Genomic DNA, 21,959 nt, shown 5'->3' with positions numbered 1-21,959 from the left:
TTTGACGTCATTAAATCGTTTTTTTTTATGTCCTCCTCCTGCTCATTCCTAACCAGTTTTGGATTTATTTATGTATGTATACTAAAATGTCCGAATTCATTCTTCATTGTGAGCTTTATTGTGAGGTGAGTTTTTATGACAGAGGCCAGCTATTTCTCTGCTTTTTTTTACATATTGAATGTGTCGTATTTGTATTCTAACTCTTCTATTTCAATGCATTTGCTAATTTACCACTCCACTTTTTTTATAAACAATCACGACCGAATTCCTAAAACTTTGAAACTAAATGATCCAGGAATTAGCAATTAAGATACGGATTTTTTAAATTGAAAATTTATTGTGCAATTATTACTTATACGTCATTAATATATGTATAAACCAATAAATAAATCAGTGTTGGTGCATAAACGGGGAGTAGTCGTATTCAATTGCAGTGTAGATAACTAAGAAAAGTGAACTTCATACCATCAACATTATACTTCATTGGGTTTTGCCAGTGTCAACAATGATTGATAGCAGATATCTGTGGACTGTGTGTGTAGTTTTAACACTATTTTATCAGACAAATTGTAAGTGATTTTGAAAAATATTAAGTTTTTGTTTATTTAATATGCATCTAGATGTAAGCAGCATTATTTTGATCCTTCTTCTTTTCGTCCGGCTTTCCATAATCTCGAGTATAGTTATTTTTTAAAAACATTTTTCTTTGTAATTATTGCAGAAATGCAGTAGTTGTATTATATACGTACGTAGTTTTTCTACTGTTACAGTGTCAATATTTTGTTCTTTTCCATTTTCTTTTTTTTTGTCTCGTAACAATTTCATGTACTGCGAGAGATATGGAGTGGCTCTGAACACAAACAAAAACAAAAATCATTATTGTCAGTAAAAACAAGATTGAAGACGAAACAATCTACGTTAAAGGAAAAGCTTTAGAGAAAGTACCCAGATACAATTACTTAGGATGTGAGTTAAATGAATAATGGAACGGAGAATGGTGTCTTGAAATAAAACGACGCATTGAGATAGCCAGAAGCGTTTTCTGGGAATAAAAATTAGAACTAGAGTATTGAGATGCTACGTATTCTCTGCCCTTTTATATAGAGTTGAAGCCTGGACAATTACAGACGCAACTGAAAAAGACTTACCAATTTTGACGTGTAGTGTTATCAAAGAATTGTGGAAAATATCATGGACACAACACGTAACAAACACGGAAATATTAGGAAAGATAAAAAACAAAAGAAAATACTCAACGCTATAAAAGAAAGAAAAATGAGCTACTTTGGTCGTATACTAAGAAATGAAAAATATGAGTTGGTACGATTGAAAATACAAGGGAAAGTGGAAGCAAAAAGAATCCTGGTCGAAAAATTTCAAACAGTGGAGTGGAAAAACAACAATAAAACTCGTCAGAATTGCTACAGACAGAATAAAATGGCCCATGATGATCGCCAATGTCCTTAAAGGATAAAACACGTTAAGAAGAAGAAGGAAAACAATTATATTCTAAGTGATAATCTTCGGATATTTTACATAATGGATAAATTAATAGTTCACGAATACAAAGGAAGTGGACAAAGATGTATAAGATGAATCGGCTATTTTGACAAAAGTGTTTAATCATCACCATTCCTTGGCCGTCTGTCCAACGTTGGTTTGGATTTCTGAATTATATTTCTCCATATGTTTCTGTCTTCTTCTTCATGAGGTGCTTATCCGTGACGAGTGATGGCAATTATGTCATCATGGCAATCTTTATCATGTCTGCAGCAACGCGGAAAAGCAGCAAAGACGTTGTGTTGAACCGGGTCTGAGGTTTTTTAACCAGGATGTTTTTCTTCTTCTTGAGCAAGCCTGGTCTACCAAATATTTTTCCCTGCAAAAAACCTATCGAGTGTTCTTCATTCCTCTGAAGACCTCTTTATTTGTAATTCAGTCAGTCCACGCGATCTTGAGTATACTTCGATACAGTCAAATCTTAACCACTTCCAATCTCTTGAACGTATCTTCGTTTAAGGTCCACAATTCAACACCATAACACAGAATAAAGAATAAAGATACTTTTAGACTAAGAGAGAGATTGTGGCGTTTAAAGAAAGCCCTTATCCAATTGAAAATGGGTCTTATCTCCTGGTGGTTGGTCCATTCTTCATTTATTATGGTACAAAGGTAGTTGTAATGCTTCATTATTTCTACTGGGTCTTGGTTGACACACAGTTGACCTTCTGTTATTTTTTTCTTGCTAATGATCATGATCTTTTTCTTCTTTACATTTTTATTGATTCCATATTCTTGACTCTGGTATAACATTTTTTTCGTATGAGACTTGTAGTTCCTCTAGGTTATCTGCAAATACAATGGTGTGAATTGACAACGCTCAAATTATAAAACACTTTCTCGTTATCATCCAGGCAACAGAGGCTCTCTTGTCAAATAACATTTATGAATTCGAACTGGTTAGAGGAAATTTGACTTTCATAAAGCTTGTAAATTATATTATGAATTATCTTTAGGAACAGTTTTAGAAGATGACTCATGAGACGTAGATGAGAAGGTACTCTTCATAGTTTTTGGCTCCTGGCTTTTTCGGAAGTGCAGCAAACTCAGACGTTAGAGAGCCTGTTGTTATTTGTTTGAGTTGTATATAATGTTGACTATCTTTGATTCCCATTCTCTGATTTCCATCTCTCTGTATCTTCTATCACTACATCTCTCCATTTCTTTCTTGGTCTTCCTCTCTTTTTTGGTCTTAGGTACTCTACAAGTAATATTATTGACTAATCTATTATATTGCATTCTTTCTAGATGTCCGAGCCATTCTAGTCTACGTTTTTTCACCACTTTTATTATTGTAGTGTTAGCATACAAATGGTACACTTCTGCATTAGTTCGTCTTCTCCATTCTCTCTCTACAACTTTTCCACCAAACATTCTACGAAGTATTCAAGAAATCGAAGAAATAATAAATAATATGAAAAATTAAAAAAGTCACGGGGAGAGCGGCATTGTGGCAGAGAACTTAAAATATGTACGAGAAGTTTTAAAACCAACTTCGTGAGCTAATAGTAGAAACGTAGGATGCCGAAAAAATGCCCCAAGAATGAAACAAGTCCATTATAATTCCTATACACAAAAAAGAGATATAGAACTGAATGCGCAAATTGTAGAGGAATATCCTTGTTAGAGATAATATTAAAAGTGCTCGCCATACGAATTAAAAAACTAAAAGATTAGAAATATTTGTGAAGAAGAATCTACGAGAATACCGGGGAGGATTTTGCAAGGGAGGATCAACAACCGAATTTTCAGAACGTAATTTGTTGTTAATGACCTAAGGTATATTAACTTTTTTCTTATATTTAAGTAAGTAAAACGTTGCTCCAAACAGAATTGGAGATATATGCAAATGTGTTTCCTAATAACACTGTTGCTACTTCAGTTAGAAACATAATTGCACTCAAAGAGGGAAAGATAACCAACTCCTTGTTGCAGCAAAGTCTTCATTTTATTGTTTCAGTTTTTTTGAACAAATACAATTTCTCCAAACTAAACTTTAATGTTTTTTGTCTCAAATACATAATTTGTTTGAATAGGTGAATGTCCAAAAATATATACTCGTTTTGAATGGAGCGCTCGAAAAGCAGTAAGCAGCAAAATGTTAATGGAAAATCCTCCACCGTATGTGGTTGTCCATCAGTCGGAATTTGGCTCATGTTTTTCATTTCAAAATTGTTCAAAACTTGTAAGAAGAATCCAAGCTTATCATATAGATCACAATGGATTAAATGATGTTAGATTTAACTTTTTGGTAAGTCAATGAAAATAATCGTTATCCATTTTAATATTCGTTATCATCATTATTATTATCATTAATTTAGAATTATTATAAAAATCGCTATTGCCTTTTAAATCTTTTCACTTAAAGAATCGATTTATTTAACTATATTTCTTTCATTCTAGGTCGTGCCTTGTTCTACGATTTTACACTATTGTGATCTCTTTCTGGCTTTGTTTTTCTACTTGGTGATATTTAGAGTCTTCAGACCGATGTCTGGTTTGTTATTTTTCTTTGTATTTTATTCTACTGTATCCGTTCAATATAGCCCATCCAGCGCAATCGTTTAATCCAGTGGCGGCTCGTGACCTCAGTATGCGGGTAGGCGACTTTAGATATATATATATATATATATATATATATATATATATATATATATATATATATATATATATATATATATATATATATTGTTATGATATGTAAAATCGAGAAAAATATTGGTTTGTTTAAAATATTTCAAAGTTCAAAAAAACATTAAAATAATTCAGATAAGTAGGATAATATCCAACAAACATTTCGGAGAAGGAAAGTTATTAAATTCTTGAATTACCTGTACTAAACAAAATGTAAGCTTTGCATAAATTATTTTTTTGTTATACTTGAGTGACCCGCATAATTTTAAGTGAAATCCCAAAGACAATAGAAGGGATTATAGAAAGAGGTTTTTGTTAGTTTTTAAGAATTATAGAAAAATATTATTTGTAAATAAGTTTTAGGAAATTTATAATTATAGGTAAAAATTTGTTTGTTATCGAAATGAAAAAATGGGGGAATTGTGACGAGTTTTGATTGGCGGAGATTGAAAAAGGTGGGATAAGTATGTAGGAAAAAGTTTAGCGAGATTGAGGAGAGAGAAGAGAGATGGCAGTTGGTTTCCAAGTCTGTAGGACGAACAGTGAGGTTTCTCTGGCTGTTCCCGAGATGTAGCAAGCAGTAGTGTTGAATGTTAGTGAGTTTTTGTGGAGTTAGTGTATCTGACAGAAGCTGAAGCAGCAAAATATTGTAAGTCATATTTCTCTACTTATATTCCAAGAGTCACTGTTCAGGCCAACGAGAGATTCAGTTTATCTTAAAGAGAAGATATTCCAAGAGTCATTTTTCACTCGGGCCAACGAGAGATTCAGTTTATCGAGAGGAGAAAGGCTATCATAATTTGAATGATTTGTGCTTTTGAAGGAGATCATTAAGAACGATATACTTGCAACAATCTGTGTAAGATTGCTGATTACATAGGGAGCGGTTGAGAGGAGATAATACAGTCTACAAGGAACAAGGATTTGGACCACTCATCATCAGAGAGAGATATTTTTGTTTTCTGCAGTTTTTTTTCTTTTATTGATAACACAATTTTTACACGTAATTTAGAAAGGATATAAATATTTTGATTAGGAGAGTTAGAATAGTTTGGGATTTTGAGATTTCAATTAATATTGTTTGTACCATAAATTTTGATTGTTCACGTACGGAGAACAAAATTTTGAGAATCCTTATATGAGATTTGTTTATTGAAAACTTTTGAGTGTGAATTATTTCATTATTTTTATTTCAATATATAGTGTTAGATCATATATGTTTTTTATTATTCCGGTATTCTCTGGACCTTACCTTTCACATGTAATAGCATAGATATTGAAGCACGAATTTAACCCTGAGATAAAAGAATTAAAAATTGTGATAGAGTCATAATCATATCATTTAAATAATTTTAATTAATCAAAAAAATTAATTAGCTAATTATTGCTTGGCGCACCAAGACTTTAAATATCACAATAATATATATATATATATATATATATATATATATATATATATATATATATATATATATATATATATATATATATATATATATATTTATTGTTTATTCATCCGAAAACTAGAGTGCCACGAATATATTCGGGAAGAACCCTTCCTTGCCACCCCCGGCTCATCCGCCAGGTCGTCACTCGATCTCGCGTCTCGCGTCTCGCGAATGTCGAGTTTCTTTATCCCATTATTGCATTTGAAGAAGGAAACTGTTCAATTCGCACTACTCAGAAGAATAGGGCATTTAAAAAGCCCATCTATTCTCTGCCACTAAAATTCGATTTCACTCGTAAAAATTTTGTGCAATATGTCAGTTATATTACCTAAATATTTCGTTATAAAGACAAGGAAGAAAAGCAAACTCAAAATTTTTAAAATTTGGAAATATCCTCGAGCACCATATATAGATTCGGCTCCCAAATTTCCGTCTTCGATAATTTGATTGAAAACTGAAATTAACTCATTCCATTTTAAATTAACAATTAAACTTGTTGGAATACTTCGATTTAGAAATGAAATCAGAATAAATGTTCTTTTCGCCGAATGATTAAAAACCCAGGAATTGTATAACCATTGCAAAAAATATCCTACAATTTCTAATACATTTTGACCCGTCTTTAGAGCATCTAGGTACTTTAATTTTTTATTACAATCCGTTTAAAGTGCCGGCTATTACGCTTGCACCATCATAACATTGGGGAATTAATTTATTTTTGTAATCATATCGCTCAAGAACGTTTGTAATTAAACTATATAGAGCGCCTGCAGATCTATTCTAGCTATATCAAAAAACCCCAAAAATCTTTCTGTTACCTGACCAATTTTGTTAACAAACCGGATTATTAAAGTACACTGTGATGTTTCGGTAATATCAGTAGTATCGTCCGCTAATATAGAAAAAAACTGAGATTTTTTTTGTTCTTGTTTTGCTAAAATAATCGTAACTTCAATTAAGTATGTTATTACCAGATAAACTAATATTTTCTAATCTAATTTTTAAACCTAAGCAATAGTTTAAATGTTCTTTGGAAAATTCATTTTTATAGTTATGATTAAAAAGAAACTTTTCGAAACTCTTCGGATCAGTCGCCTTAACCACTAAAATATTCACAATTCACAGCTTGTTAGATGTTAGATGTGCTGCTTGTACCTAAGCAGAGGCTTGTAAGACAGAGACATATATTATATACGTCTTATCAGAGAACAACCGAACACACCTGTGTGTTCGGTTATTCTATGGTCTTATTCCATTTTCAGGCGCAGATTTGACGTTCCTCACTTGTACGAGGACCGTACAATAATTAACTTCGAAGAGAATATAAAAATAGCTTTTTTATTTTAAATAGGTGTTTACTACGAGGAGCGTAAAATATTTAACTTCAAAGAGAATATAAAAAATAGCTTTTTTATTTTAAATAGGTATTAAGTCAAAAAATTACACCGTAAATCAACAAAAAATGTTGGAAGCCTTGACAGAATGCCGAATTGACTATCGGTATATAAATATAATTAAACATATATACCAAAACGCAACAGCCAGTGTTAGAGTGGGTGATCGTCAAACCCAGAAATTCCCGATACAACGTGGAGTACGCCAGGGGGACACCATATCGCCGAAACTGTTCACTACGCTTTTGGAATATATATGTAAAAGGGCAAAACTGACCGACAAGGGCATAAACATAAACGGAGAAAAGCTTAGCCATCTAAGGTTTGCAGATGATATTGTACTAATAGCTGATAGGATAGATGAGGCCAAAGAACTTTTAAATCAGCTCTACCTTTCCTCGCTAGAAGGGGGATTGAAAATAAATATATCTAAAACCCAGATGATGACAAATCTTGTAGTCAGCGAAGATATATGCGTAGGAACAAGATCCATAGACCAGGTAATGGCCTATAAATACCTAGGTCATGAGATTCGCATAGGAAAAGATAACCAAACCGTTGAGCTTCTCCGCCGTATAAGACTGACTTGGGCAGCCTTCGGCAAGCTGAACCATATTTTCAAATCGTCTGATATACCAATATGCCTTAAAAGAAAAACGTTTAATCAGTGTGTTTTGCCAGTGTTAACTTACGGTGCCGAAACGTTGACCATGACAAGGAGAACAGTTCAAAAGATCCGTGTGTGTCAAAGGGCGATGGAGCGTGCTATGTTGGGCGTTTCACTACGAGACAAGATCCCAAATCGCCAGCTACGACAAAGAACAGGAGTGGCTGATGCAGTAGAGAGAGTAGCAACACTGAAATGGAACTGGGCAGGTCACGTGGCTCGAATGACAGATAATAGATGGACAAAGCGGATACTGGAATGGAGACCAAGAGATGATGCCTACCGAAGCAGAGGTCGTCCACCAACACGTTGGACTGACGATCTAAAACGTTGTCATAGGAATTGGATGCAAGAGGCACAAGATCGAAATAGATGGAAAATTATGAGGGAGATCTATGTCCAGCAGTGGATAAGCGAAGATTGAATGATGAAGTCAAAATTTATAAATTACAATTTTGAATTAAGTAATTTATATTAATAAATAATTTATTATTGTACAGTTGAACAGGGTAGGCGGCGCCTACCTTGCCTACCCTGACGGGCCGCCCTTGGTTTAATCTCTATAAACGTTATTATGCCAGCTTCACTTTATCTCTGCATATAATTGTTCTTGATTTAAATTCTTTTCTACTTTTTTTTCGATGTAATTTTCTCGTCTCTTTTAGTTTATTCAGTTCTCATATTTCATGTAGTTTTTGTCTGTTTTTACTTCTCGTCCCTCGATGTATTATCTTGTACTCACCCTTAGCGTCCTATATTCTTATTATGCTTGTCGTGTCCTATGACGTTATTTTTATACGTCGGTCTGCATTATATTCTTTGTATTATTTTCAACTCTTCTGTAGTTTTTTTATCTTTTTGGTAGACTCAGAGTTTCTTTAGCGATTTCTTGTATAACGTTTTTATATGTTCTTCATTATTTGGTTGTGTTCCCCTTTCACTAGACATTTTAGAATTTTTCGATGACATCTCGAAAATTCTAGACTTCTTCATTACGTGTTCGTTTTCACCAAGGGACTTTTTTATAAGAAATAAATCTCAGGGAACTGTCGTAACACTGCCCCCTCCTTTATCAGGGACCGATTGAAGCCATCACAGTGGATCAGTTCCATTGTATGGAGCTAATCTCTCGATATGAATGCCTTGGGTTTATTTCTAGCTGAAAAGTGGATGCAGTCGATTAGATCGTTTATTTTCTGGCGGACGGTATACGGGCCTACCCAGTTTCGTAAAAGTTTCGGACAAAGTTCTATTTTACGTGTAGCATTTTATTATCATACAGGGTCACCTCTTTTAAAAGTTATAGCTGTAGCATGCATGTCGAGCATGGCCTTGGCTTTATCACTTTGAATTTTCAAACTTTTACGAGCAAAGTCGTAGACCTGTTCCAATTTTTCCTTCAAATTTTCGATGTAAGTCAGGGATGAAAGTTCTTCGGTGGGAGGCAATCTTCCGAAAATAAGATTTTGAAGAAGCTTGTATTTTCTTTCGATAATCATCATTAATGGGGAATAACGGTTGATTTATGTTCGAAACAGGCTAACAGCAATAGAGGAGTTAAACTATCACTTTTTTTATTATCAGTGACAAACATTGAAATCAAAGCTTGCGTATCTAAGATTAATACACACTATATATTCCTTAATAAACAATCTTTTATTTTTAATTTAGATAAAATGATTTAGGAATGAATTGATCGTTATTGTTACCGTTTTTCATATTTATTGTATTTTATTGTTGCCATATTTGAATATATTTTATTATTAGTGACAACGATCTTTTAGATTGGAGGTGATGGAACTATTTACGAAGGTAGAGGATATAGTATACATGGTGCGCATTCCATGGCATATAACACAAGAAGCTTAGGGGTTTGCCTTTTAGGAAATTTTAAAGGTAAGAAAATGTTTTGACATTAAACTTACATTATATATCACTTACATTATATATCATAATCGAAGACCACTGACATTTATAGGGAATATACATAATCCTCGATGGGAATATAGCAAATTTACGTCATATGTTATAACCTAATTTACGTAACTGTGAAATTCGAACTGTCAGTTGTCAAAATTTTCCATCAAAACGTGTTTTGGACTGGAAACATGGATTTTGGCAACAGTATACATAAGACCTAGCAAATTCCAGAAATGTCCGAACATTTTAGGGTTGCAGTCAAAATAGTCATGTCAGTGTCCAACATTTTTAACGGATGAGCACCATAAGAAGAATAATTTTCCTTAAATATTTACCAAAGGGGAAGACTCTATTAAAAGAAATAGCTTTAACAAAAGGAAGGAGTTATCGATTAATAAGCAATACGAACAAGATCGGAACAGACGGAAGTGAATTGGAAAAAATTATTATTCAAACATAAACAAACAAAGTTAGGTTAGAATCGACGAGTGAGGTTGTCCGTTACTGATTACTGGCTTACCGGAAGGCTGAGATAATCAACCAAAAAGGTTATAGGATATATTTACTATTCGTCCGTGTTATGTTGTTACGCTACAGAAATCTTATTATCTTTTTGTTTATATATTTACGCACACGCGGGCATAAAGTACAGTATTACGAAGTTGGTAGCTAAGCAATAAAAACACAATAATAAACTAGTATGACATAAAATACATTTTGATTTTTGTCGATAGGACACTCTGATCAAACGGATTTGTACCGTCGCATCGAGGTGATACAAATTTTATTTAAAATTGATTTCGGGCGTGACTGACTTTCAACATCGCTGGTTGCTTCAACCGTTGTTTCTGAGAGAACGGTTTATTCTACAAAGGGGGGTTTTAGGGGGAAACCTGGGGGTAGGAGTGGTAAACTTTTTTGTATATTTTTTAGGGTCCAAAATTGACATTCTCAGCAAAATTTAGCCTGTTTATATGATTTTTAGTGGTCAAATTAGTTTAGACTGGACTAATATAGTTGATAGGCTAACAAAGTTGCCACATAAATGTTCCGGTGTGAGATTTACTGAGCCGCGCTCAAAGACAAACATGCATATAATTTCATATAATTTTTGGATACTCTGTTACAACGAAGTTTACAATATATACAAACTAAACCATAATTAATTGTATTTTAGATATAAATCCTCCTAACGTGCAATTGAAAGCATTGGAAGATTTTTTGTCTTGTGCAGCAGCTGATAATAGAATTACTGCAGATTATCACCTAATCGGACATCGACAAGTTGAAAAAACAGAATGTCCTGGGGAGCGACTGCAAACGATTATCGAAAAATGGACTCATTTTGAATCCAGTCCACCAGATTCTTCCCGAAATAAACTGTAAGCACAACAAAGTTCCTTTTTCTTACGGAATAAATACCTCCGTGTCGCAATGTTTTTAGATTGCAACAATTATTAATCGTTGTAAACCTTCAAAAGGCTTTATATATTCGCACTTTATTAATGTTTAAAAAATAAATCAGTATCTTTTTCATTTTAACTGTTTTAATTATCCTTATACTTATTTTTAATATAGCATCTTGTATCATATAAAAACACAAAAGAAGAAATGGTTTCCGATAAAAAACAACAACCTGTATGAACTTACACTAACCAGAGATACACAAGACTTAGAAAATGAAATACAATATATTGATTAAGCAAATAATGACAACAAAGGTACTAAAGAATTGGAAAAGGAGTGCTACTCGACCTTTGTAACTAATAAGGAAAAACTAAGCCAAAATACCAAAGAGCTCCTGAGTAAATAACAATCCTGAGGAAATAACAAAAATAGCCTTTTGGCATCAGGAGGGCATTATTGGTTTCTTGCATTAAACACAGGTAAAATAATTATTTGTCTGTTTATCTGTAAAATAGGTACATATTGGAATTACCTAGTACTAAGTTTCGTTTTTAATAATTGTAAATTATTTCTCTGCATCTTGGATATATATTTGTAAGCTTATCGATAATGTTTCATGGAAATGTTTATAGTATCAGTGAGGTTCAAATTGGTTCGAAGTGTTTCGAAGAACAATTTCTGGGTGAAAGCAAGAATAAAAAAAACCTAAGCCTTGTAGGCATTCGTAAAAGTAACAAAGTGCAAAGTATTTTTTTTTTAAAGCAAAAAGTAAATTCAGTGATAAGTGATAGCAGTTGTAAGTACTCAAGTAATTTCGGCTTTTCGGCTCCATCGACGTCCACATAAATACTCCAGTGTAATTTGGCATAGCCGCCTTCTATAAATTAAAGAAAATTCTAATTAATAGAGATATTACGTTAAAAAGCACGTGGTGTTCGTGTATTAAGGTATAAAAAATGCTTATTAAAAGCTTAAAATTTTTATTTTAAAGAAGATCTTTTCGGAATTGAATCATTCCATCATCAGTTTACTAAAAGAGAGAGTAAACTGATGGTGGAATGATTCAATTCCGAAAAGATCTTCTTTAAAATAAAAATTTTAAGCTTTTAATAAGCATTTTTTATACCTTAATACACACGAACACCACGTGCTTTGTATTAAACAGGTATACTAGCCACTAATGGATATCTCCACTTCATGGTTTGTTCCAGTTTCACTTTAAATATTACGTTAAGCCTTACAATCAGATTAATACGTTGCTACATATTCTCCACATTGCTGTATGGTATGGAAAGCTGGACCCTTCTTCTTCTTGTGCCACTCCTATCGGAGATTGGAAATCATCAACGCTATCCTGACCTTGTTTACAGCTGACCTAAAGAGTTCATTAGTGGTACAGCCAAACCACTCTCTCAAATTACGGAACCATGACATTCTTCTACGGCCTCGATTCCGCTTTCCTTCTATTTTTCCTTGCATTATATTTTGAAGTAATGCGTATTTACGTCCTCTCATCAGGTGACCCAAATATTCGAGTCTTCTTCGATTGATCGTTGACAAAATTTCTGGGTCTTTTCCTATTCTTTGCATTACTTCAAAGTTTGTAATTCTTTCAACCCAACTTATCTTCAGCATTCGACGGTAGCACCACATCTCGAAACTTTCAATATTTTTTATATTGTTCTGCTTGAGAGTCCAGGCCTCTACATCGTCTCATAGCGTGTTAAATACGTAGCCTCTTAGCATTCTTAATCGGAGAGCGATGCTTATATCTCTGTTGCAGAAGAATTTCCTCATCTTTATGAAAGTGGCCCTGGCAATTTCGATACGTCTTTTTATTTCATTATTTTCGTCTCCAGTTTTGTTTATTGAAGTACCCAAGTATTTGTAACTTGATACTTTTTCTTTTGAATGCCGTTTATACGTTTATTATGTGCTGGTTGTGTCATGTTCTTACTGAAGACTATATACTTGTTTTTTTTTGATATTGATACTTATGCCATAATTGTTGCAGGTAATATTTATACTTGTAAGTAATCGTTGTAATTCTTCTACTGTTCTTGTACTAGTACAGTACCGTCTGCGTATCGAATATTATTAACAACCTCTCCATTGATTACCATTCCTTCGTTTGTTTGCAAAAGGGTTTCCTGGCAGATGCTTTCACTATAAACATTAAATAGCAGCGGTGACAAAATGCATCCCTGTCGTATTCCTCTACGTATTTCTATTGCTTGTGATATCTCATTTTCTATTTTGATGTTAGCTTCCTGATTCCAATATAGATTAAGAATTATTCGCAGATCTTTATTGTCTATGTTCTTTCTTTCAAGAATGTCTCTTAGCTTGTCATGGCTGGACCCTTACAGAGACAGTAATAAAAAAATTAAAGACCTTTGAGATGTGGATTTATCGACGAGTATTGCGAATAAGTTGGGTTGATCGAATAAGAAATGAAATAGTTTTACATCGAATGTACATGTAATCAGACATCCAGAGAGGTATAACCTTCTACACCTCATAATACAGGGTAAGATCGCTGGAAGAAGAAGGCCAGGCTGAAGAAGAACATCCTGGCTCCGAAATTTCCAAGAATGCTATCAAGAGACCACCGCTAATTTATTTAGAGCCGCCGTAAACAAAGTTATTATTGTCAATATGATCGCCAACGTTCGATAATTGGACAGGGTACTAAAAGAAGAAGAAGAATTTGGCATAAACTTTTACATAAACAATTTCGTTTTTTTTTTAAATTATTTCTTGCAACCAGTTCATTATTGTATTGATTTTTGTTTTTGTTGGAGCCACTCTCTTTCGTGTGAGGTATTTCATGATGATTCCTATTTTACATAATACTAAGCTTTGGCCGCTACTTACATTTGCTGAGTTGAGGCATCTTAAGTCGATTATATTTATTAGATGTATATTTCAGTTAATTATAACGTAATCTATCATAGATCCACGGGTGCTATTAATGTATATTTGTGTTCGTCTTTGTGATAAAAAAATGTGAGACATCTACTCTACATCGCGCGATTTGTGCAATAGATGATACAACACCGATCAAACTGAGAGAGCCAGAAATGCGAATAAATCCAAATGAGTAAACCTCTCCACGTGCGATATCCCAATAGCTCAGTCAAGACCTTATCGACAATATAGCGTCGAACTATTGGCTGACATCAGGAAAGATGTTCACTGAAACAGAAGGTTCATTACTCGCCATTCAGGATCAGGCTATACCAATCAAAAATTACCTGAAATATATCGTCAAAGACTCTCAGGTCCAAAATGACAAATGCCGATATGGATGTCAAGCTCAAAAAACCATCCAACATCTTACCGAAGGCTGCCAGGAATTTGCTGCAACTAAATATAAGGAACGGCACGACTGAGTAGAAAAGATCCTTCATCAAAATATGAATGAAAATTACAAGCTATACTGGAACCGCACTGTGCTCACAGACCAAACAGTGGCACATAATAGACCAGATCTCATACTAGTTAATAAACTAAAAAGGCAAACAACACTAATTGATGTGGCGATACCCAACAACAATAATCTTCGTGTTAAACAGAACGAAAAAATCGCTAATTACAGGATTCTGGAAATTCAAATACGAAGACAGTGGAGAATGGAAAGTACCCATCCAATACCTATTATTTTCTTTACTACTGGAGTCATTCCGAAGAACCTCCTAGAAACCATCAAAAAGCTAAGTCTCAATGAACATATGCAGAAAACTGTACTACTCTCAACGTCCAGATGTGTACGAAAATTTTTGGGAGATATTCCAGCGTACTAAGTCACCTAGGGCTCGATAACACGGAAAGAGTCCCACCAGAGCTCAATCCTTTTGATACCGTAGGTATCAGATATGAATGAGTGAATTTTCCGCTTAGAGGGAGTGTGAACCGTATGGCTAAATAATAAATAAATAAATAAACTCTGTTTCCACAAGGAAACTAAGTTCCTGTGTTTGGCTGTATACCATATATTAAAAATTTTGAATAAAATCCTTTATAAAAAGGTATATATAAAAAAAAAAGTTGCTTTATTGAAGTCCTCGTAGACATACCGTCTCAGGACTTGCAACTTATTGCAGAGTCATATGTCACCATGTTACCAATCCAACGGTAACTTTACCATCTAAATTGTAAAACAGACATAATGTAAACTAAATTTCAATTAGCAATTTTTAAAGGGTTTGTAACCCCATATTTAGTGGCTACATCCATGTATTAACTTGGTACTGATGATGGAATACTTATTCCGAAAACGTTTTGCCAATTTAACATAGCCCAACTGGGTTTTTTATATACCTTTTTATAAAGGATTTTATTCAAAAACTCTGTTTCTTCCATTATAAAGAACAAAATAAAGATGACAAAGAAAATGGAAATCATGAATACGATTAAGATAAGAAAGTTACAATATCTCAGCCACCTTATGAGAGGGGATAAATATGTGTTGCTACAAACCATAATGCAGGGAAAAATACAGGGAAAACAAAGTATTGGAAGAAAACGCATCTCCTGGCTCAACAATCTGAGAAAGTGGTATAATTGCAATTCCGTCGACTTGTTCAGAGCTGCAATCTCAAAAGTAAAAATAGCTGTGATGATTACCAACTTCCTTAAAGAAGACGCTACCTAAAGAAGAAGAAAGAACAAAAGACCTGTGCAATATACTAGGCTATTCTATTTTTCTTCTTCTTCTTAGCTTTCTCTCGTCCATTTTTGGACATAGGCCTCTCCCAACTTCTTTAATCGATCTCTCTCTCTTTGTTCCGGCTATTCTTTTTATGTCGTCTACCAATCTTATCTGTGGTTTTCCTCGTGGTCTTCTACCCTTGTAATGTCTCTACTACTGTACTCTACTACTATTACCTCAAGTTATTTCTCGTACATGATTTATATCTTTTTCTAAAATTGAACTTGTTTTAGAGTATATTAAGTTTTGTAATAATTGTACTTACAATCGCAGTAATATTACGCTTTAAAATCATATAAATTATAAACACTATATAGAACAATCTTTCTGCAAATATCACAGCGAATATCATAGTGAACCTTGCTCATCTTTATTTTACTGTGTACATATGTGATAATAAGGCAAACATTTTGTCAACAACTTAAGATATATGTAGTTTTGACAAAACACTCGATAAGACGATAACGGTATTATTTAAATATTATAAAAATGCGTAATCACTTTCTTCGTCTTTGAATTATTATTAAATTTAAACTATTATTTTATACATTGTGCGTTAAACTCAAGTCCTTAAAAGGATTTTATATTTATTGCTTTCAAAATATGCTGTATAAAAATATTTTATGTATATGTTTTGCATGTGTTTGAATGTTCTAAACATATTTTTCAATTCTAACTTCTTTATAACTCTACAGTCCTTGATGAGAATCGATTTTCCGTAAAAGATACTTGCCTATTCAGACTCAGTCTTCTACATGTCCTTATTCCCAGCACCTATATATCTGTTTCTACATCATCCAGAAATTTTTTGAAATTCCGCTCTGTGTCTGTCCTACAGGCGTTTTTCGAAAACATCGATTTTCGAGCCAGATCTTTATTTTTCATTCTAATAATAAAGTAATAAAAAAGAAAATACTAAATTTTGTAAAACAAGTTCATTTCTCGAAGGAAATCTAGTATATATATGAAGTCTTCAACCCCAACATCTGGCCTGAAGGTTCAATGATTAGTCGTTTTGACTTCAAGTACAAGATTTTTACCAGCCGCAGTCTCCAACAAAACCAGAAATATTTGTTTAGAAAAGTTTAAAGGCAACACCAATCAACTAAAAATCGTATGTATTAATTTTCAATCTATTTTATATATGATTATCAAATTGTTGATACATCCAGAACAGATAGCAAACAAATTTGATGAGTATTTTTGTACATCAGTCAAACACACATTATTAAAACATTTCAATAACTATACCTTTAACGATTTCACAACTATGACAATTAACAACACATTATTTTTTTCTTAGATCTCACCATTTGATATTGAGAATGTTATATCTTCTTTAAACTATACCAGCTCAGTAGGTATAGACCAAATCCCCACTAAAATAATTAAATACATTTCTACATATATATCTCCTGTTCTGTCTCACATCATCAACCTATCTGTCAAGGATGGCAAGTTTCCAAGTGACTTTAAAACGGGAGTAGTTAGTCCAATTTTCAAAAAGGGAGATCCATGTTTGGTTGATAATTACATGCCAATCACTGTAACAAGCGTACTCTTTAAGATTATCGAAAAGTGTATTTACAATAAAATGTTAAATTTTCTGAATAAATATGATATCTTAAATAAATGCCAGCATGGGTGCCTTCCTAATAAATCTACAGAGAGTGCTTCTATTTCATTATTTAATTATATCCACGCTGCTTTGGATCGAAAAAGATATGTGGGTGCACTCTTTTTTGACTTAACTAAGGCTTTTGATTCTATTGATATTGAAATTATACTGCATAAATTAGAAGCCCTTGGTTTTCGGGGTCATTTCTTGAACTGGTTAAGGTCATACTTACAACATCGTACATTCCTAGTAAAAGTCGATAATAATAAGTCATCTGTTTTTAATCTTGATCAAGGTGTACCGCAAAGCTCCGTATTGGGATCCTTAATATTTCTTTTATATGTCAATGATTTGATAAATTTTTTAACTGCGGATCATACAGTTCTCTATGCAGATGATTCAACAATTGTATTTGACACGTCAACTGAAGTCGAACGGAATTTACAACTTGGTGTAAAAGGAAATCTTTAATGGTAAATGCAAAGAAAACTATGTGTATGCAGTTCTACTCGCGCTGAGTATTTTTTTTGTTTCTTACTCGTATTTGAAGCACTGTATAAGGATATGTTGAACGGTTAATAATTCACTACACTTTTCACTAACAGGTGATTTCTCGGAAGCCATCAGGTGTCCTTTTTCTTTTCTACTTAAGTTAGGTATCTGAAAGGTTTCGATGGTAGGTTGTATTTTATGTAATTTCGGAGTTGAATTCTTCCATTGGTTTTGCCAGGACTTTCTAATTTGGGACCTAAAAAGCAGTTTTAGATCTGATGGTAGTTGAACAGATTTGATGTCTGATTTGGTTGTAATTGCTTCTTTTGCAGCAGTATCAGCAGTCTCATTACCTAAAATGCCAACGTGTGAAGGATTCCAGATTAATCTTATGTTTGTTCCAGAATTGTTGCTTCATATAATGGCATGAACTAATGGATGTTCGGAAAAAATATTTTTAATTGAGTCGATGGAGGACATCGAATCTGTACATATGAAGTTTTCTTGGCTTTAGTTTGGTTACATAAGCATTTTAATGCTTGTAGGATGGCGTACAGCTCTCCTGTATGGATAGAGATGGATTGTGGAAGGCAGAAGGCTGAATGATACTATTTGAAGTTGTCACAGAATATCCAATATGTCTCAGTTTTAGATGCATCTGTGTAGAGAATCTCGTCATATGAGTTTTTGTTGACCAGCTATAAGAAAGATTGCCTCAGAATTTGGCTGTTGGTTTCATTTTTGTGATAATTATTATTAAGCGAAAGGTTAATTTTTTTTATGTTATTAATCCATGGAGCAGTTGATGACAGTATATGAGTATCTGTTACTGAAAAATCAACAGGTCGTGAAAGGGGAAGTAAAATTTGAGGTAATGTCTGGTATTTATTATTGAGCTCACAATTATAGGGTTTGTATATTAGCTTATATATAGGGTTGTTTTGATTAGAAGACACTCTAGAAAGTATGTTAGAAGCAGTTGTAGCCTGCTAAGCAAAATGTGAAGTTCACCTGTTTCACAGCGAAGACTTTCGGCGGGACCGGATCTGAAAGCTCCGAGATATATTTGTAATTCGGTATTCTAAATAATGTGAAGAGTCCTTAAATAAGTCTTTGATGTTGACATGTATACAAAGCATCCATAATCCAGTCGAGAGCGAATAAGAGATCTGTATAGTTTAATTAGGATATCTTCATCAGCTCCCCAGTGATGGTTTGATAGAGATTTCAATAGTTCTTCTATTAATTTAATTTTATCTGACTCATCTATATTGACAATTCAGACATACATTATACATTTTAAAGTAGACGACTTTAAAATGATATTGCCAATATTGTTGAGTTGCGTTCCTGGGACGACTTTACTTATAAGATAGTTCATTCGATTACATGAAATCAACTTTAACTTGAGAATATCCGTCAGAAAAGATCATAACATGTAATTCGTCTTTAAAAAGACAAATACATGCCATGATGACAGTAAAATTCTCCTGTTAGTGATTCCATAGTAAATTATGAGGGAAAAACCAGGAAAAAAACCTCATAATACTATCCCGACATGGTAAGTATTTGATCTTGCATTTATTTTACCTTCAATAAATACCAAATTCCGATTTTATATGTTTGTTATTTAAAAAATATAAATGATGTATTCTCTATATGTTACTGACTTACCAATACTGGTATTTTCTTTTTAATAACTTCCTCTTTCAATATGGGTAACCAGATCCTACTACATTCTGCCGAGGAATTCGTTAAATAGTAATTAAGATTTCAATAGGTTTAATCTAGCTAAGCAATTACCTTTGACGTTTGTAATATGTGGTTTCCATGTTAGTCGACTGTCAAAAATTAAACCTAGTATCTTGTATTTATTAGCTAATGTGAGCGGAGTGCTATTTAATGTAATTTGAGGTAATAATATGATACGTGTTCCTCGACTGAATTTGAGTACTTTTGATTTTTCAGCAGAGAAATTAATACCAAAGCTTATTTGTGGATTTTAATTGTTTTGTAATTGCATACTTTCAGTCATAGCAGCAAAAACAACTTTTTATATTGTTTGACGGAAATTATTTTCCGATTGTCCTGTCTGACGGGTAAAAGTGATCGATTTTATGACTGCCAAAAAATTTATAACAAATACGTCAAATAACTGTCAAAGTGAAAATTTGAATTTAAAAGTTCTCCGATAAAAATTATAGTTTTTAATAATTTGAAACAGTATTGATTTAAAATTTAAGTGCAAAAACCATAATAAACGAGCCGGTTTTCTAATTAGTATTGTGATTTACTTTTTATGTATAATTAGGATTTTAATTTTGACCATATAGTTAAACGACAAGTGTTTTACGGTTGTAAACCTATATTTTGTTCCCCCGATGGGGGACACTAGTGCAGGGACGTCCTCGTTGACGCAAATGTTAGTAGATAATAGTGAGGACCATTTAAAAATAACTAATAATCAAAGCATGACCATAAAAAATGTCAACAGTGTAGGTGCTGTCATGGAACCGGAAAAGAAAACCTTTAATTTACGCTCAGATAAGTATAATATTAAAAATATTTGGGTTTATATTGAAAAAGTAAATGTTGAAAATTTAGGTAGATTACATACGATGACTGTTGGTCACATATTATTCAAAAAATTAAAGCTTACAAATATTTTAGAAATTAAAAGCATAGGTAGAAATCGCATCAAGGTTTTGTTAAAGTCTTTACTGGAAGCAAATAATTTAGTAAATAATCAAGCATTAAAATTGGAAAATCTTAAGGCGTACATACCTAATCATTTGTTGAAAATCAAGGGTTTAGTACGGGACGTAGATACTCAGTATGACGTAGATTATTTAATAAATACTATAGAGTCATCTTCTAAAGTTATTAATATATATAGAACTAAACGTAAAGTTGTTAATGATAATAAAGTTGAATTCATAGATAAAAAGACAATAATTATCACATTTGAAGGCAACGTTCTGCCAAATTATGTTTCTTTTAATAAGGTATTTTGTCCTGTTGAACAGTATATTGGAAAAGTCGTTCAGTGTTATAAATGTCTTAGATTTGGACATGTATCCAAACAGTGTAAAAGTACACAAGAACGGTGTATTCAATGTAGTGAAATTAAAGAAAAAGATCATAATTGTAATAGAGAAGTTGTATTTTGTATTCGTTGTAAAAGTAGGAACCATCTGTCGATATCTAATAAATGTCCACAATATGAAAAACAGAAAAAAATAAAAAATATAATGGCTGAACATAACATATCTTTTGTAGAAGCACGTAATTACTGTGAAAAGTCCTTTTCAAATTTTGTAAGTAACAACTCCTTTGAATGTTTAGCAGAATATGAAAGGGATTTTCCTAGTTTGCCTACAACTAGTAAAATTATTCCGGTATCTAAACAAGTTTCACACAAGCCAAATTCTGTTTTTACTCACACTGATTTAAATATTACGAAATCTCAAACAAATAAAAAAAGAAAAGTCAATTCCCCAACTACACAGTCGTCTACTGAGAAACCAATGTTTCCTTTTGTTTTTGGACCTGATAAACCTTTACCTGTTAATCGAATTGTACCAAATTATGAAAACGTTGAAATTAAAAGAAATGTAACTGAAAGTCTTTCTACTTTTATATATCAGCTTTTACAAAGTATACAAACTTTTGATGATATACGATCTATAGATAAACAATTAATAGTCAATAATATTGAACAGGTATTGGAGGGTACTCTGATTAATACTAAATAAAAAAATGTCTTGTCAACCTAAGTTAAAAATAATGCAGTGGAATGCTCGTTCTGCTGTCTCAAATAAAAATAGTATGATGCATTATTTAGTAACTAACAAAATAGACATAGCTCTTATTAGTGAAACATGGTTTAAAAAAAATGTATTATATGATTTTAATGGGTATAATCTTGTTCGTAATGATAGGTTGGATGGTTATGGTGGAGTTGCTATACTGATAAATAAATCAATTTGTTTTACTGAACTAAAAATTGAAAATAATAATTACAATAACGAAATACAGTTATGTGCTATAAAAATTAAATATGGAAATAGTCAATTATGTCACTATATAGAGCCCCGAAAATAAG

The 21,959-nt window shown here is 32.8% G+C and overlaps 2 protein-coding genes across 2 annotated transcripts in view; one reads left to right on the top strand and one right to left on the bottom strand.

Moving 5' to 3' along the window:
- LOC140441492 (uncharacterized) overlaps window positions 1-21,959 on the bottom strand; it is a 70,676-nt gene that overhangs the window by 22,377 nt on the left and 26,340 nt on the right. The gene's annotated exons all lie outside the window — the stretch shown is intronic.
- On the top strand, window positions 399-11,159 carry LOC140440697 (peptidoglycan-recognition protein SC2-like). The gene is made up of 4 exons (XM_072531059.1): window positions 399-569; window positions 3,597-3,811; window positions 9,488-9,599; window positions 10,801-11,159. The coding sequence occupies exons 1-4, from the start codon at window positions 506-508 to the stop codon at window positions 11,007-11,009; spliced, it is 600 nt and encodes a 199-aa protein (XP_072387160.1). The 5' UTR covers window positions 399-505; the 3' UTR covers window positions 11,010-11,159.

This window comes from Diabrotica undecimpunctata, chromosome 5 (assembly GCF_040954645.1).
Source record: "Diabrotica undecimpunctata isolate CICGRU chromosome 5, icDiaUnde3, whole genome shotgun sequence".
Classification (NCBI taxonomy): Eukaryota; Metazoa; Arthropoda; class Insecta; order Coleoptera; family Chrysomelidae; genus Diabrotica; species Diabrotica undecimpunctata.
This window is presented reverse-complemented; position numbering and strand designations above follow the sequence as displayed.